The sequence below is a fragment of the Phoenix dactylifera genome, chromosome 3 (assembly GCF_051530095.1).
Source record: "Phoenix dactylifera cultivar Ajwa chromosome 3, Ajwa_hap1_PhDact_Kaust_v1.1, whole genome shotgun sequence".
In the NCBI taxonomy this organism is placed as follows: domain Eukaryota; kingdom Viridiplantae; phylum Streptophyta; class Magnoliopsida; order Arecales; family Arecaceae; genus Phoenix; species Phoenix dactylifera.
The window spans coordinates 750,877-767,717 of NC_143192.1; the positions used below are offsets into that span (position 1 = coordinate 750,877).

Sequence of the window (16,841 nt, forward strand, 5' to 3'; positions counted from 1 at the left end):
GAGAATTGAATCGAGGAAGACGATGAAATAGTATTTTTTTACACCGTGAAATACTGTTGTTTCAGAGGATCATGCAAGCAGGACGATTGCGGGAGGAAGAAGTCGATCGCGAGCGGATCATGATTCCCAATGAATTCGGAGATAAAAAAAAGATAATTTCATAATTCTATTTGATTTTTCATTAAAATAAATATGATTTTTATTAATGGTGTTAGAACAATCGTTATGCTAAGAGATATTTATAAAAAACAGTATTTATAAAGATATAAATATAAATATAAATTTATGAGGGTATTTATATAAATGTAAATTTTTAGGAGGGTATTTCATAATAAAACCCGTAATTTTCAAATAGATGTTGATAAATTTTGAACCGACCAACGCGACCCAATCGGATCCCATAAATGCTATCGTGTCAGCAGAAGTCCCTTCGGAGGAAATCGGGAAAGCAGCACATTTGGATCCCTCGGCGCAACAACGATACCAAACCGGAACCCAGAGCCCAGAGGCCGAGAGCGTCGACGCCTATTTAAAGCCCGAGAGGGACGGTTGAGGCCTCCCACCGGCGTTTGGCTTCGCGTCCCAAAAACCAAAACCACAGAATCCCAATCCAAAGAAGAAGAAGAAGAAGAATCGAATTGATTGAAATCAAGAGCGGGAATATATATATATATATATTTACATGGCGGGGGGGCAGTCGAGGAAGTGGATGATATTGGTGGCGACGGTGTGGATCCAGGCGTTCACGGGGACCAACTTCGACTTCTCGGCCTACTCGTCGGACCTCAAGGCCGCCTTGGGCATCTCCCAGGTCCAGCTCTCCTATTTGGCCACCGCCTCCGACCTCGGCAAGGCCCTCGGCTGGTCCTCCGGCCTCGCCCTCCTCTACCTCCCCCTCCCCGCCGTCCTCCTCCTCGCCGCCGCCATCGGCGCCGCCGCCTACGCCGCCCAGTGGCTCGTCCTCACCGGCCGCCTCTCCCTCCCCTACCTCCCCGTGAGTCCCTCCCCATTTCCCACTTTACTTCACAGATTCCATCGTTCTTTTTTTTTTTTAATTTCATTTTATTTTTTTTAGCCGTTAACCAATTCGTACTTAATTATATATTTTTATAATTTCTGGGCTTCGAAGCGAAGGGATTAGTTTTCTATCCAGCAATTCTGGCACGGTCTGGTGAAAAGTCAAACCAACTTTTCCTTTCTTTATACTTGGTTCTCTTTTTGGAGGGGGCTTTTACATATAAACTCCTGTCTTTAAAGTTACTAGGTCAAACACTTGGTGATTATGCAGCGTGCACTCAACGCTATAATAGGTTAGCTTGAACCTAAAGAAGTATCTACTAAAATTAGTACCCTTTAACAATAATAGTGGGAAGCTAAAACTAACGAGGAGGATTTTGTTGGAGGTTGCATATTAGAGTTTATAAATACAATTACATCGACATGAATTCGCTTTTCTCAATTGGGGGCACTTTGTACTGATATAATTCTCTAGGGCTCCTTAAAAGACAACATTGTTTATGTGTTCTCATCAGAGGTTCTTCGTACCCAAGTTGAAAGGTGAGAAAGTTTAAGTTGATGGATGTTTTAATCTCTTAGTGAATAAATTATCACCGGAATATCAAATATGAATGATACAATAAAAGGGTTAATAAATATTTTTAAAAATATTTATAACAAAATTTTAAATTAATAAAAATCTAGCATGTTAGGGCATAGCAATTTGTGTTGTGATACCTTAGTTCTATCGATAGATAGACATAACTATGCTGCATTTTTCAAAGAGGTGGCATCATAGTATTCTCAATCTATCCATTTACTTATCTTCTCTCATTTATGTATGGGTGTTATTTATTTGCTTGTGTCATATTTCCTAAGTAGAGCTTCCATGTTTCGAGAAACGGAAAAAAAAAAGAGGAAAAAAAATCATGTAACTAGGTGGTAAATTTGGAAGCCCGGGATCCACAAGTAATAGTGTAGATAGTCAAGGTGTTATATGTAACATCAGTTAGATACCGCCACCGGATTGTTAGCGACGCCGGAATTTGGTTATTGTACTGCCACGTGGGCGGCTTATCCACCATGCGATCATGGGATTCCCTCAATCTTGGTACCTGTGGGGAGAATGGATACACGCGGACCCCATCAGTCATGTCATCCTCTGGTCACCATGACGTTCGTGAATCCCTAGATCGATATAGGAGATGGACGAGCTTCCTTTTTTGCATCCGTCCGATCAGCATCAACGGTCGGATTTGTTCCCAAAATGGGTTACAGCCATTGAAAACTTAGCGAGGGTCTAAATGAGCTGACGCCGTTGAGACTTGATATTATTAAGGATAGTTTTGGTCTTGGAATCAATGCATGGATACGTTGCCGGCCACGCCGCTGGGAAGCGCCTGCTGATGGACTTCGAGTTCGACGTCCGCTTGATTCCATTCTGTTTGACGGGTAGGAGCGTCCGAAAAGACTCGTTCGGAACCACGGCAACCAACTGCCAGTCGCACTACCTGATAAAATGCGAGAGAGACTTGTTGCTGAGACTTAAGATGGAAGGCACATTTTTTTTTGGCACTCGAGATGTTTGAGGATATGACGCATGGGTTAGGCACCTGGCACTTGGTTCGGTCAAGCATCAAATGACCTGCACTGCAATCTTGTGACTCACTCTTTCTCTTGCGAATTAAGGATCGGTACCAACTGTTTGGACCATCTCGACGGTAGCTTAGGAGCTAACGAGCACCAACCTTAATATTAATTCCCCTTGCATCTGGTATCATGCATGATAAAGGTAAGGCGTTTATCATTATCATAGGCAAGGTGGAGGTTAGATGGTCCAAATGGATGGTCATAATATGGTAATTATAAGATGATGGTTTGATACATATCTATCTACCTATTGGTCGAAGGTGTATCCTTTCTGTGCCTTCCTTCCACCATTAATTAGATCTTCCACCGGCCGCTTTGAAATTCATGCAGCCAGATGAATGATGTAGTTCGGAGCATTTTGAGATCTGTGTGGTGGGTGATCCAACGATGGATTCCTCATAAATTAAGGAAGGCAAAATTTTCTTTCATGCAAAAGATAAATACAACCCCGGTCCCATGACATACACATACATATGCCTGTGGGATTAAGGTGGGACTGGGACAGGAAGATATTATAACTTTAAGAAGTATGACACTAATAAATTATCTCGGTGCCCGAGCTTGTCTATGGTTTTGCTTCTCCCATCTTTTATTCCTCCCCTCCTCTCATTGGCATGCATGACAAAGTATGACACTAATTGGCATGAGAAAGTAGGTATATATATATATATATATATATATATATATATATGTTTTGAAATGAAGCAATTGCATGCATGGGTTTGCAGGTGTTTCTGCTATGCTTGCTGGCCGGATGCAGCATCTGCTGGTTCAACACCGTGTGCTTCGTGCTGTGCATCCGCAACTTCCCGGTGAACCGCTCCCTCGCGCTCTCCCTGACCATCAGCTTCAACGGCGTCAGCGCCGCCCTGTACACCCTCGCATCCAATGCCTTGGATGGTTCTTCCTCCACCTACCTCCTCCTCAACGCCACCCTCCCTGTCCTCGCTTCTGCCGCCGCCCTCCTCCCCATCCTCCGCCAGCCCCCCACCCACCTCCTCCTCCTGCCTCCCGACGCCACCCGCCGCGACTTCCACGTCTTCCTCCTCCTCAATGTGCTCTCCTTCCTCACAGGCCTCTACCTCCTCCTCCTCAACTCCGTCTCCTCGAACCGGCCCGTCCTTGCCCGCCTCCTCCTCGCCGGTGCGATCATCCTCCTCCTCGTCCCCCTCTGCATTCCAGGCATCGTCTGCGCTCGCCATTGGGTTCGGCGGACCATCTACTCTCGCTCGGGCGCCGACGATGTCCACTACTCTCCATTCAGCCGCATCGAGGACTTGGATCTTCGCAAGGAGCTTATCCGTGGCACCAACACAAACAGCAACATCCATGAGAATGATAGCAGCAGCAGCAGCAGCAGCAGCAGCAGCAGCAATGATAGGGTCGTCGTTGGAGAGGAGGAGACGCGGCGATGGTGGTCGCAGCGGTGGCGGTGCTGCGAAGGGGTGATGGAGAAGAACCGGCTGGCGGCGATCGGCGAGGAGCACAGCGCCAAAAGGCTCATCACCCGGATCGATTTCTGGTTATACTACGTGGCCTACTTCTGCGGCGCAACGGTGGGGCTCGTTTACTGCAACAACTTGGGCCAGATTGCCCAGTCCCTGGGAAGGGAGTCCAAGACCACATTGTTCGTCACCGTCTACTCCGCATGCTCCTTCTTTGGCCGTTTGCTCTCCGCCGCCCCTGACTTCCTTCGCGGGTTCGTATCTCTCTTCCCTCGCATCCCTTTAATTAATAACTCAAGCTTTCGTAGATGCAACCTTATATATGCTGCCAACTCTACGAATGGAACTCCATTTTGGAGTGTACTAATTAAAAGCTTCTTGTACCTGACACTTCCAAAGTTACAGACGGCTAACTATATATATATTAGCGTTAGCGTTCTTCCTAATTAAATTTCATCAAACATATCGGTCTTAAGTAAGTAACACATGCCTAGCTCGTAGCAGACGGTAGTTCTAGGGAACAAATAGCAGCAGCATCAAACAGGCTGATGAGATTTGTTTTCGCAGGAAGGTGTACTTTGCTCGAACGGGATGGTTGGCGATAGCATTGGTGCCGATGCCGCTGGCCTTCTTTCTGCTGGCGGAGGCGGGCGACGGTCATGCTCTGCTTGCAGGCACGGCGTTGGTGGGACTGAGCTCGGGGTTCATCTTCGCGGCCGCGGTGGCGGTCACGTCGGAGCTCTTCGGGCCCAACAGCGTCGGGGTCAATCACAACATCCTCATCACCAACATCCCTCTGGGATCTCTGCTCTATGGCTTGCTTGCTGCCTTGGTGTATGATGCCAATGGGAATTCAAGCTTCAGGGGGGTGCAGCTTGGCGATGGCATGGTGGTGTGCATGGGGAGGAAATGCTATGCTAAGACTTTCTTGGGGTGGGGTTGCATCACTTTGGTCGGGCTGCTCTCTAGTGTGTTCTTGTTTTTGAGGACCAGGACGGCGTACGACCAGGCTGAGCATGGCCAGCCAATGCCGCAGAGCAGGGGTGGCGAGGATTTCCGATGAGAAGGGATGCAGCTCGAGAGAGGTGCTAGTGTTTACTAGAGAGGTTCACAGACCAAGGGGGCAAGAAGCACCAAGTGTAGGTGTTCTTGTCTGAAGCCAGATTGCGCTGCCCTAAATTATGACGCATGGAAAGGATATATATTGTAAATGGAGTAAAGGCAAAACGGATCCAACTTCTGATTAAATGGACCGTTTTCTAAACATTAGGAGACACTAGATTTCAACATATGAAGGGTGATTAGCACAGCCAGCTAATTGTGCGCCAAAAGAGAACTCTGCTTCCCATTTTCTTAATAAAATAGGGATGGAGATTTCTTAATTATAACCTAGGTGTTTGGAGAAAACAAGTGCAATTCGCATACCATAAAAAAGTCAAGCTTTCGCTAAGTTGGAAGGCCTAAACTTTGATGAGATGTCATCAATACTCTACAGTGGTTTTGGGATGGAGTTCGCTTTAAGGTTGGTTCTGGGAAGATAATTGGATTTGTGATGCTTCTCTCCAGGTTAATTTCTTTTTGTTATATAAGGTTAGTCGCCGGAAAAAAATGGATCGGTTGCAAAGTACTTCAATGCAAGAACAAGTTCATAGAAAATTAGATTGCCACTTCATCACTCTAGAGAGGCTGAGACACAATTCAATCATCTTTTATCCCATAAGCTATATAGTTTCTTTATCCTAGGAAGAGGATCAGGTGGTGTGGAATTTAAACAGCAATGGATCCTTTCTCTACTGCCTCCCTATATCAATTCTTAAACACCAGAGGAATTAGAAGCAAATTCGCGAGCTCTTTATGGAAACTTTGTGCCCCGCTAAAGAGTAAGTGTTTCATGTGGCTATGCTGGAAAAAAAAAAACTTAATACAAGAGATATGCTGCAAAGAAAACTGGGAAAAAATATGGGTGGCTGCATCCTTTTGTCAAAAAGCCCCGGCCATGGTAAAAGCACCTTTTTCCATTTGCTATTTCTCCCCATCAATCTGAAAAGCTATTTGCACATCACTTGGAGTATTTCATCCTCAATTGAGTTTTGATTTCCTATGCCTTCTTTGGTGAAGAAGGAATTTTACAAAAGCTCTGCAACCTGTGGTGCTCATGTTGCTCTTGGGGCTTGTTGATGAGAAAGAAAGGTCACAATTTTTTCGAACAAGCATTCCTCCACTGCATCTATTATCTCCGAGGACTACAACTCTTTAATGAGTGGTCATCTCTCTGGGACCAAAAAATGCTTTCTCAATTTATCAGATTTATGTTGGTGGGAAAAAAATGTATGTTGGATTGACCAATGTATTGACGAAACAGCTTAATAGTCACAAGTGAAGGATCCAACTTCATTTTTTCAAAAAAAAGAAACTTCTCAAAAATAAAGCTAATTACTCCTTAATAGGAGGAAGCTTATAGATGATGACTGATTGTTGAATCAACAAACAGGTCTATGGTACAAGTCTCAAGTATGATGAAACTGGGTGAATTAGTCATAATTTGATAACATTTTATATACTTTTTATCTTTTTCCACGTTGACGACTTCAATCTCACAGGTGATGACTCCTTATACATTCGTTAGAACTCCTAGCTATTCAGTATTGAAAACTCTGCCTTCTGCAAAACCTAACCTTCACATCTGCTAATCAGCCATCATTTATACCATGGATTCATTTTGCATCTCCAGATCACCATTCAACTAATTTCTAGAATCTATTTGCTACATCCTGAGTTTCCTTTATATAATTAAATTTACTACTCATCATTGATGTGCCGTACATCCCTATTTTGCCCTCTTTCTTGCTGTAACACTTTTAACTTGTCCTCCAATTTCAACTAGTATATCAGCCACATCCATAGGTGTTGTTGACCTTTACCATATTCATCTTAAGGTAACCTCATCTATTACTTACAGTAGTTTTGTTATGTCCAGCAAGAGAGAATTCCTTACTCTTTTCCATCAATAACTGACAAGAACATTGTCTTGGTTGCATATAAGAACCTCACAAACAACTGTTAATTTGTCAGATGTAGTTCTCTTAACAACACATTCTTGAGACCAAGCACTCTTTATATTTCCCTTTTTTTCCAAAAACATATGCATGCATTACCCTAGATCTGAAAGCAAAAACCATGCTACCTGCCTTCATTATATTAGGCCTCAGTACGAATCCAGTCTCATGCCTATGGGGTAGAATTAACACTTGCAAAAAAGGAGGAAAAAGAAGGCTGTAGGTTCTTGACAGCCTCAAGTTTAACCTCGAAAACATCAGAACAAAATGGTTTAAATCATCGCCCTTCTCCATTCATTTCCACCGAACCCCTTCTCGTCAAGCTTCCTCAACAGTCAAAGCTATCTGCAGCACCTCTCTCTCTCTCTCTCTCACACACACACACATACACACATTTGCTAAACCAAAATATGAATGCTCACAGTATCAGTAGAATCTTTATCCTTTACTCGAAATGATTATTTGTCTTCTCTAAAAATTTTCAATCTTGCATTTCCTCTTGTTGCTTCTCTTAGCTATCTATAATATTTTTAATTATTGACTGCACAAGAAATCAGGTACTGCTAAGTGTGCAGCTCAACAGTTCATATTTTATTGCCATTGGTTCTCTAATAGTCCTCTACTCTATAATCTCATCATATTCGCCAATCTGCAGCAACAAAAGTATGACTAACAGAGAAAAAAATTTGACAACATAACAGGACATGGTAAAGTACTTAATTTGACCTTGTCCATTGGATTTTAGAGAGGGAAAATGTAAGATACCAAATATATCTCCCAGAAAAAGAAATTTTACAACCAAGATAATTCCAAGTTGTGCTCCAGAGGGCCATATGTCAACCAAGGCAGCGAAACATGGTTCAAGCGCACCACAGAGTTTTGTTCTTTATGCATCAGATATATGCTTGGCAGCTGTAGCAAGATCTTGGCATGAAGTATCATCAAATTGTGCTCAAGGTTGCATTGGATAAGCATTGGTGTTATTAAAGATGGATAAGGAAATATTGATTATATTATCTATTGTTAACTCGAATCGTCTAGTCTAGAAGCATAAATCATTTCTACTCTTTTTCGAACAACATAATAGAATAATATCTGAACAGAAGAAAAAAAAAATCACTGTCAAAGCATGAGGCTATAGACTTCTTTTTTTTTAAATAAAAAAATTAAGGCAATATCCGAATATTCAAAAAACCAATAGTATCCGAATATTCGAATACATTAAAAAACTAAGGAAACAGGAAAAGAGAGATGAGATCCCCACAATCACATTGGGTATCCCTCTCTCTTTTCACATTTGATCAAAAACCATCTTATTGTCATGGCTAGGTTGCAGAAAAAGGCATGAGAAACAAAAGAATAACAATAAGAAAAGGAGGTAAAAGAGATGGTGTTGTCACCAGAGTAGAGCCAGACTCCTCAATGGGCAGCATTTGCCGATCAGCTAGTCTTCTTCTCAGGAACCGCTTTGTTCTCCTTCTTCCCCATCGTCGTGGCCTGTGAATACAAGAAAGTCCCCAAGATCGCGATGGCCGACCCAAGAGCATTCAGCGGCCGAATTGGATTCCTGAAGACCAGCACCGAGGCGATGATGACCACCACCCGCTTCATGGTGTTCCCGACCGAGAACGTCAACGGACTGATCTTGTCGAGCGCCTGGTAAGACGACTGGTTGTAGAGGTGGTAGAAAATTCCTGAGAGGAGCACCCACCAGTAGAACGTCCACGGCGACGGCACGGCCGCGAGCGCCCGCTGGAAGCCGCCCGGCCACCGAGACCCCTCGACGAAGACGGCGACGGGGAAGAGGTAAAGAAGGGAGACGATGCTGATCCAGCCGTAGAGATTGAGGCCATTGATGTGGGAGAAATCTTGGAGGCTCTGCTTGGAGTAGATGTTGCGGAGGACGAAGCCGACGTTGGAGATGAGGGCGGTCCAGAGGCCCTGGGCGTTGAAGGAGACCTCGGTGACCGCGGCGAGGGAGCAGCCGGCGACGATGGGGAGGACGGAGAGCCAGACTTGGATGGGGTAGAAGCGGCCGAGGAAGGCGGAGAAGACGACGGAGAAGACGGGCTCGGATGCCTTGATGACGTGGGTGAAGGAGACGGCGACCTTGGAGAAGGAGACGCAGGCGGAGATATGGCCGATGGTGTGGAAGAGGGCGGGGCCGAGGAGGGCGGCGAAGAATCTCTTGGAGACTCTGGGGAAGGGCTGGAGGCGGGAGGCCCAGAGGAAGGCCATCCAGAGGGAGCCTACGAATAGCTGGAAGGAAGCCAGAAGCCAGGGGTAGGGGAAGATGTTGAGGACCTTCTTGTTGTAGATGTTGAAGACGACGTTCTGGAAGTACCACAGGCCGAACACCACGGCCAGATATGAGGTACTGCTATTCGGGGTGGTGGTTTTGGATTTGCGTTCGTTCTCCGCCATGGATTTACCGGTGGAGTCATCTTCATTTAGATCTGGGATGGAGTCCTCTCCATCTTTCAGCTCTCTGATGCCTTCTTCTTGCTTCTCCTTTCCTGGTGGAGCATCGGGGTCTCCATCTGCTGCTGCTGCGGCTGCGGCTCTGGGGATTAGAATGGGGGATCGGTGGGTGGGTGTTTGGAGGAGGACAGAGGGGCGCAAACGGGTGGGAGCGCGGAGACAGCCGAGGGTGGTGCGAGGGGGGAAATGAGGTCTCAGGATGCGGGATCCGTGGACGGGGGATTGGGTTTTGGTGTGCCGGAGAAGAGGGCATGATGAAAAGGGAAGTTGCAGGGATAGCATCTTGTTGCCTTCTACTTTTTGCCCGATACCTGTTCGACGTTATGGCTCGGAAACGGAAGAGAGAGAGAACGGCGAGGGAGGGATGGACGGAGAAAGAGAAACCAGGAAGGATTCTGGGCAATCAAATCAGATGTCGCTCCTTTTAGCTCGGGACTAGCTGTTCCGCGAGGCATCGAACGCGAGCCAGGCATGGAAACCTGGGTTCTGATGATGGATGATTGGATGGACGGATGATGATGCTTTATTGAAATCACGGAAATTTGACGGTTTAGATCAAGGGAGGACATGCGAGACCAGCGAACTCAATAACGTGGTAGCTAAAATAAACTCTCTAATTTAGCTTCTATTGAATAACGGCGGGAGATCAGATCTTATTGGCTGATTATAAGTACTCTCCATCTGGACCGTCCATTCGATGGACCTCAAGTTCCTGAAAGGTGCAAGATGCAATAAAGGCTTTGCCGAAGCTTATATAATCAAATAATTGTACCGCTACGGACACCCCTTCCAAAACTGTTACTTTGTGTTTTAATGAAAATATTTACCATCATTTCCTAACTTTAGCCCCGAAATTAAGTATTAATGTCGGACATTTGCAAGGCTAAATAGCAAACCCATAATCTAAACAAACAAATTGTTTATTTAATTAAGAAAAAGATAGTGTTAATATTTCAAATTATAAATATTGTTTTGCCTAAATAATCAGCCAAAATGCTATATAATGGGGTTATTATTTCTCTTATATAGCATTCTTTTTCGTGAATTAATGACAATTAATTGTCATTGGCTAAATGCCTCTCATGTATTTATGAATCTCTCTCACAAATCAGATGAATTAGCTATTGCATTGTCACTTTCTTCAGCATCTAATCCATTAGATGACAAACTTGGTTGATTCCAATGTAAACGGTTGCAACGACTTTAAAGCCATAAAATTTGTTCTTTGGTCCTAGCTGGCTGTCTACCGATCTCTATGGGTTGTCTTATATCCAGAGTAATAGACTGTTAACCGTTGAGAGTATTAGAAATATTTTGCTTAAAAATTACTATATCTTTATTTTATAGAAGTGTTATAAAGGAATAATCTACTAGAATAAAATTAAAATATTAAAAAGAGCTTGCCTGAATCAAGACATGTGATATACACTGTCCTAAAAACGTGATCGCCTCCTACGTGTAGGTTTGCGGCGATTTCGTCTCTAAGGTACAACAACCTAGCTCAGCTTGATCCTCTTCTAATGAGCATGATCGCTATAGAGGCTTGACCCGATCAACTCCTTCAAATGTCCAATAAAGAAAAAAAAGATAGAAAACAGAAAGTTGAAGGGTGGAAGAACTCTCTGTTCGTGGAAGAAACTTTTGAGAGTTAGAGTACCAGTAAGAGAGAGAGGGATTGAATTGTTTTGTGATTAATCATGGAGAAATTAGACTCTATCCAGAAGACCAAAGTGTTGCGTTGGTTCCAAAGATACGTGCTGTTTCAAGAATATTGTATTTTTTTGAAAACCAACGTTCTGTTTTAAAGAGTCACAATTCTTCTAAAAAAGATGTCTCACAAAAAAAAATATTTTAAAGCATTTAAAACAACTAAAGTTTAAAAAATAAGAAAATTTAATTTTTTTAATTGAAACTCCAACAGGGAGCTCGTTGCATGTATACTCTGATGTTGTAATACGCTGTAAACTCTTTTGTTTGCATATGTGCTATGCTCTCTTACTATAAAAAAAAAGTATTAAATTCATGTGAACTTATGCCCATCAAGCATCCTCATCCATACCTAGCAAATCCATTGTAGCTGCCACTAAGCCACGAAGGGTGATAATAAAAGGTATCATGGTCCATCTAGTATGATTTTATGCAGCGTAATAGAATACAAAATATGGAATATGATCACTTTTTTCAATAAATCATCATTTATACATGGATTACACATATAATATAAAAGAAATATATCTGTCAGCAGATACTAAGATCACGAAAGTACATAACCTTCTGAGAATCACTATCCTTAGCTATTTCAATCCACATATTGATCTACAGTTTTAGCTTGCTTTGAGTCGCAAGAACCACAAGCCAAGGGGATACTCTATAAGAAAAGCTTGTCCCATAATTCTTCTCCCGTTCTCTCACACTCAATCTAATGGAGATGGGAAACCATAGCTTGCACCACTCTCTGTATATGTGGTATATGGAGGCTTAGCTTGGATGCCCCTCCTTTTACAGACGAGGGGAGGTCCTAGGTCTTTCTTTACATGGATGTCCCAAAATCCTAGTCCGACTTTGATACAAAGGGGAGACGAGGATGGTGAAGTGGTGTCCTTACTTGGAGGCCCCTCTCTAGAGTCATACATGGAGCTGACTACTAGGGAGGCTGCCTCCATCTACATGGTGCTTATCTTGGCAATGGTGCCGACCACCTACCTTGGTTAGTCAGCCTCCAATTGGATCCTATTCAAGTGGTGAGAGAGTTTGCTCAAGTTCAATATTTCTTAACTAGTTCAACTTCTGTATCCAAACTATTTTCCTCGTACAATCCCTTCTCCAATTAAGTTTGGATCTTTCTTCATCTAATCTGTGAGAGAATAATAATTTGGGATTCTTTTCCAATTAATTTAGAAATTGATGGCATATGCTAGATACTTTACCAGGATAGGTCAACTCCTCACTAAATACACACATCTTCAGGTCCACTTAGATATTATCTCCTCACTAAATACCCACCTCTTCAGGTCTACTTAGATATTAACTTCATGAGCCAATTTGCTTTATCGAATCTCTTGGCGAATAAAATAAGACCACTCAATCTTCTTATTTCTACACAAGTTACCTCTTGCAATTAAGTCCCCCATTATTCTAGCATTCTCATATGACCATTGAGTATAATACTATTAGATTCTTAGCCATATGATTTTGATGGCCTATTAGAGTCGTGGACCATGTCAGACATTCTTTTATAAAAGATCTCATGCAATTGCTTTTGAGAATAATTGATTATTAACTATGACAATTTTGCAAAATAATGGTTTTCAGAACATTTCAAGTTATGGCATCGTTGAATTCAATATGTTTGATCGTGTCTCTATGTTTACACCACATCCTAAGGTATAGTGGAAGCCTAATGATTGGTTAGATAATAGCCACATGGCAGTATCAATTAAATAAGAAATGTTTTACTCTTATTAACAACATCAAAGTGTTGGATAATAGGCTTGCTTACACCACATCTTGATAAAAGATATGAAGACTGGCTAAGATGATGCCATATGGCAAGGCTTTAAGAGGCTCAATGATAGTTAAGGGATAGACTAGAAAATTATACAGGTTTGTAGGTTGATCGAGTTACCACATGGCATCACCTTAGATAGACCGAGTGGCATATAAAGAGTACTACTTAGACTAGGCTATGTAGTGAGCCATTCAAAGGCATAGGCTGTCCTATAGATGAACTGTGGTGCAACTTAGGCCGATTGTGAGTAAAGAGAGGTTGCCTTAAATTAAAAGCTAGTTATCTTCTATGTTGTTCATGTTTCTAAGAGAAGTCATCAACCTGATACAGGATGAAAATCCGATTTGTTGAAATGGTTAACGAGAAGACAAGATGTGAGAAGTGAAGATAAATAGTTTTTGAGATCAAAATAGACTGCAACAACTATCCAAAGAAAGTGGTTATAGTGGTGTTAATCAAGAATAATAGAAGAGAGACAACTATCTAGTGGTTAAAGAAAGAATGTATAAATACTAATTTGCAATCTCATGAAAGATCCTTCACCAATGAATAATCGGCAATTCAATTTTTACCTTTTTCAATTATTTTCATTATTGCTATTTATCATTTAGGTTTTGTTTTTTCTCCCTAGTAGCCTATATTATAGTTACCATTCTCTTTTCCTAAAAAGGAAGTACCTCAATAGTGAAAGTCCTTGAAGGTTAAGGTAGTGGAACCCATTGCCATCTATTCTTTCTGGTCTTGACACTTAGGACATGATATCTAGTCTAGCTTTTCATTGGTTCCCTCTCTCCTGCACTAAGAGGAGAGATCTAGTGGAGAAACCATTTTTGGCACACCCAATGGGATACAAGTAGCTACATGATACCATCAAAAAAGAGGAGTGATGCTCAGCTATCAAGCTCTATGAGAAGTTCGACTCACACACTACTGATAAACTCCACACACCCCAGATCAAGTTATTCGAATAGAGTCTGTGGGCTCAACCTAGAGTGGAGGTTTCTAATGGACAAACTGGCTCAAGCCATTTAAGGGATGATGGCCTCGATAGTCAAATTCCCTCAAGTGGGTTTAGCTTAGTCTTGGCCTATCCTTAACATAATATTATCTCGCAATTCATATTTCATATGGAAAAGCCAACGAGATATTAGAGATGGTTACAAGCCAAGTGGCTATTATGGTGAGCCCATTTGAGGCGCAGCATGAGTCTTCCTCAATAGTGATTACAAAGTAAGTTGAGGAACTTGTCTCCATTATGCTTGATTTATATCTCGATCAATATCGGACACCACAAAATATGCCAGTCAACTTTGCTATAAATGTGGCTAATAGCAACCCTATGTGATGAACAAGTTGGCGATTCTCATCTACAATATGGAAGTATTAGGACACTAGAGAAACTTGACTTTCAAAAATATATGACTTATGAGAAGGAAAAGGCTAAATTCTATGCTGGCGAATCCTTAAGGCTTAAAGATCAAGATAATAGAGATGATGTTTTGCCAGCAAATATGGATATTACAAATCAATCCTGGCAAACTATTGCTAATGCATCAATCAACGTTAGGCTAACTTTAGAACCTCCAAACTATCAATGTATGCCGAATCCTTAGGCTGAGGGCAATCTCAGGCGAATTTTGGAGTTCACAACATCTATTGAAGCCTGTTTTATCAGTTAGTTCTAGGTCCAGCAATTCAACCTATTCAATGCCATAATGTTGTTCTAATTTAAGTCAACTTCCTACAAAATATAACCCAACTGGCTAACCTGATATGGGACCAGCTAGGCTGTGCCTATCGGCCAGTAATGTGGCTAATTTATAAAAAAAACTCTATCTAGTTTAGTATAACCAAGCTTATGAATTTCCTAGGGGATACAAAATCCTTGAATTCTTAAGGTTCTTGGGAGAAGACAATCTTTCTACTATGGATCACGTAGATTGGTTCTCTGTCCAATATGGCAAAGCAGGAAACAATGATTTCCTCAAGCTCAAGTTGTTTGTTGATACCCTAACTGGATCGGCATTCTCGTGGTATGTGAATTTATCATCAACTTTGTTTTTACTTGGCAAAAACCAGAGAGCCAACATTCCTAGTTTTATTGAATAGAGCTCGTGGTATCGGTAGTTGATCTTGCTAACTTAAGAAGTCCGTCAAAAGTTACATGGCTAGATCCAAAAGAGCCATGAATGGATGTTACACCTTACTCTGCGAGGTCAAATATGTCAAGATTGCATAGAACTACCTAAATTTGGAATTAAGGAGAAAATTTGCCGGGCAAGAATTCTCAGATCTTTTTTAGTTGACAACATAGGTGGTGAATTATGAATCAATCCTTGGGGAGGAAGAATAGAGAAGAGCATCCAAAGGGATGTATTTGAGAGATCCAAATTATAAAGTCTTGGACATTGAGGCAAATTTTAAGCAATGCATCATAGACTAAGGTGAATGTAATAAAATTGATGTGATGAAGATTTTAACTAGTAAACCTTATATTTGCAAAGTGTTGAGTAGGTCAATTGGATAAAATTGGCCAATGACGAGCGGTTAGTCTGTTCCAAAGAGTAACATTAAATACTTATTTGGCATCACTAACATAGAATGTAATTTCAACCTTTTGTTGAAATAAAATAAATAAAGCTTTCTGAAAGTCACAAAATTTCACATGGGAAAAAAACTGAAGGATAAGAAATATTGCAAGTGCCCACTTTAATACCAGTATTTTTTTTCTAAAGATGAGTATGATATATGCTGGAAAAAGAAGCAGAAAAAGAATTGACAGAAAATGGTCTTAGGAACTAACCTTCTTGAAGCAATTCACGTGAAAGACCTAGAGGACCCTTGAAGGTTGAAAAGAGACCCCAACTGACACTACACCTTCCCTGTAATTTAATCCCCTTTGTTCTCTTCCATATTCCATAGGACTTATAGGTTTTGGGTGCAACAAATTGCAAAGCTACTTCATAAAAGAAATATAGGATAGAGCTCAGCTAAATGAGGCTAATAGAACTCATTAAGATAGCCTGTGGAACATGAGCAAAAAAATATGGCTGTTAATAGTTGGAATTTTACAAAATATTGAAGGCAATAAGATGGCCCTATAGTTGGCACTGAACTTGTTTGCTGATTAACTGACAATAGATTAATGTGGCATTTTAGCTCCATTGAGGTAAGGAGCTAATAATGACTAGAACCCAACCAAATTGTGTCATTATAATCAGAACCAGGAAGTCTTATTCATTTTTTTAAATATGCACGTTTTTCTGAAAACTTGTCAATTACATCTAAATCAATTTTGCAGAGAGATTTATGGTTTGGCCTTTAGAGTAGGTCTTGTCAGTTTCTAGACGAATTCCATTAAAATGATTGTATGCCTACCTGGATTTGATAATGTTTCATGAAAATGAACAATTAAGAAATTTTTAAGGAATATATTGGATAATTCTAAGGAATGGCAGTTGATAAGTCTTCGAGGTGACGACGTTGCAATTACCCACCATCTCTCTTGACCCCTCTCTCTCCCCCTTCCTCTCCCTTCCTCCCTCTCCCTCTCCTTCCCTCCTTCTCTCTTTCTCTATCTTTTTCTCCCTCTCCTCCCTCTCCAACTCTCCCTTTATCGGTGCTACAAAATAGCATGACACGATGACAATTGATACATGTATCGATACTGATAGAAGGATCTAATACGAAATGGAAAGTCATGAT

At 41.7% G+C, this 16,841-nt stretch overlaps 2 protein-coding genes across 4 annotated transcripts; one reads left to right on the forward strand and one right to left on the reverse strand.

The window, feature by feature from the left end:
• Positions 1-403: 403 nt before the first annotated feature.
• LOC103720452 (protein NUCLEAR FUSION DEFECTIVE 4-like) lies at positions 404-5,498 on the forward strand. Of its 2 annotated transcripts, none has more exons than XM_008810158.6 (3): positions 404-994; positions 3,375-4,345; positions 4,659-5,498. In XM_008810158.6, the coding sequence occupies exons 1-3, from the start codon at positions 683-685 to the stop codon at positions 5,152-5,154; spliced, it is 1,779 nt and encodes a 592-aa protein (XP_008808380.3). In that variant the 5' UTR covers positions 404-682; the 3' UTR covers positions 5,155-5,498. The 2 variants fall into 2 exon arrangements, with proteins under 2 accessions (XP_008808380.3, XP_026665555.3); XM_026809754.4 differs by lacking the exon at positions 404-994 and adding an exon at positions 1,022-2,788.
• A 146-nt stretch (positions 5,499-5,644) lies between these two features.
• On the reverse strand, positions 5,645-10,039 carry LOC103720453 (xylulose 5-phosphate/phosphate translocator, chloroplastic-like). 2 transcript variants are annotated; one of them, XM_008810159.6, is made up of 2 exons: positions 8,548-10,039; positions 5,645-8,059 (listed from the first exon to the last, which is right to left on the reverse strand). In XM_008810159.6, exon 1 carries the CDS (start codon positions 9,908-9,910, stop codon positions 8,588-8,590), a length of 1,323 nt encoding a protein of 440 aa, XP_008808381.3. In that variant the 5' UTR covers positions 9,911-10,039; the 3' UTR covers positions 5,645-8,059; positions 8,548-8,587. The 2 variants fall into 2 exon arrangements, with proteins under 2 accessions (XP_008808381.3, XP_088573463.2); XM_088717337.2 differs by having other exon boundaries at positions 5,645-8,071.
• Between the last annotated feature and the right edge of the window lie 6,802 nt (positions 10,040-16,841).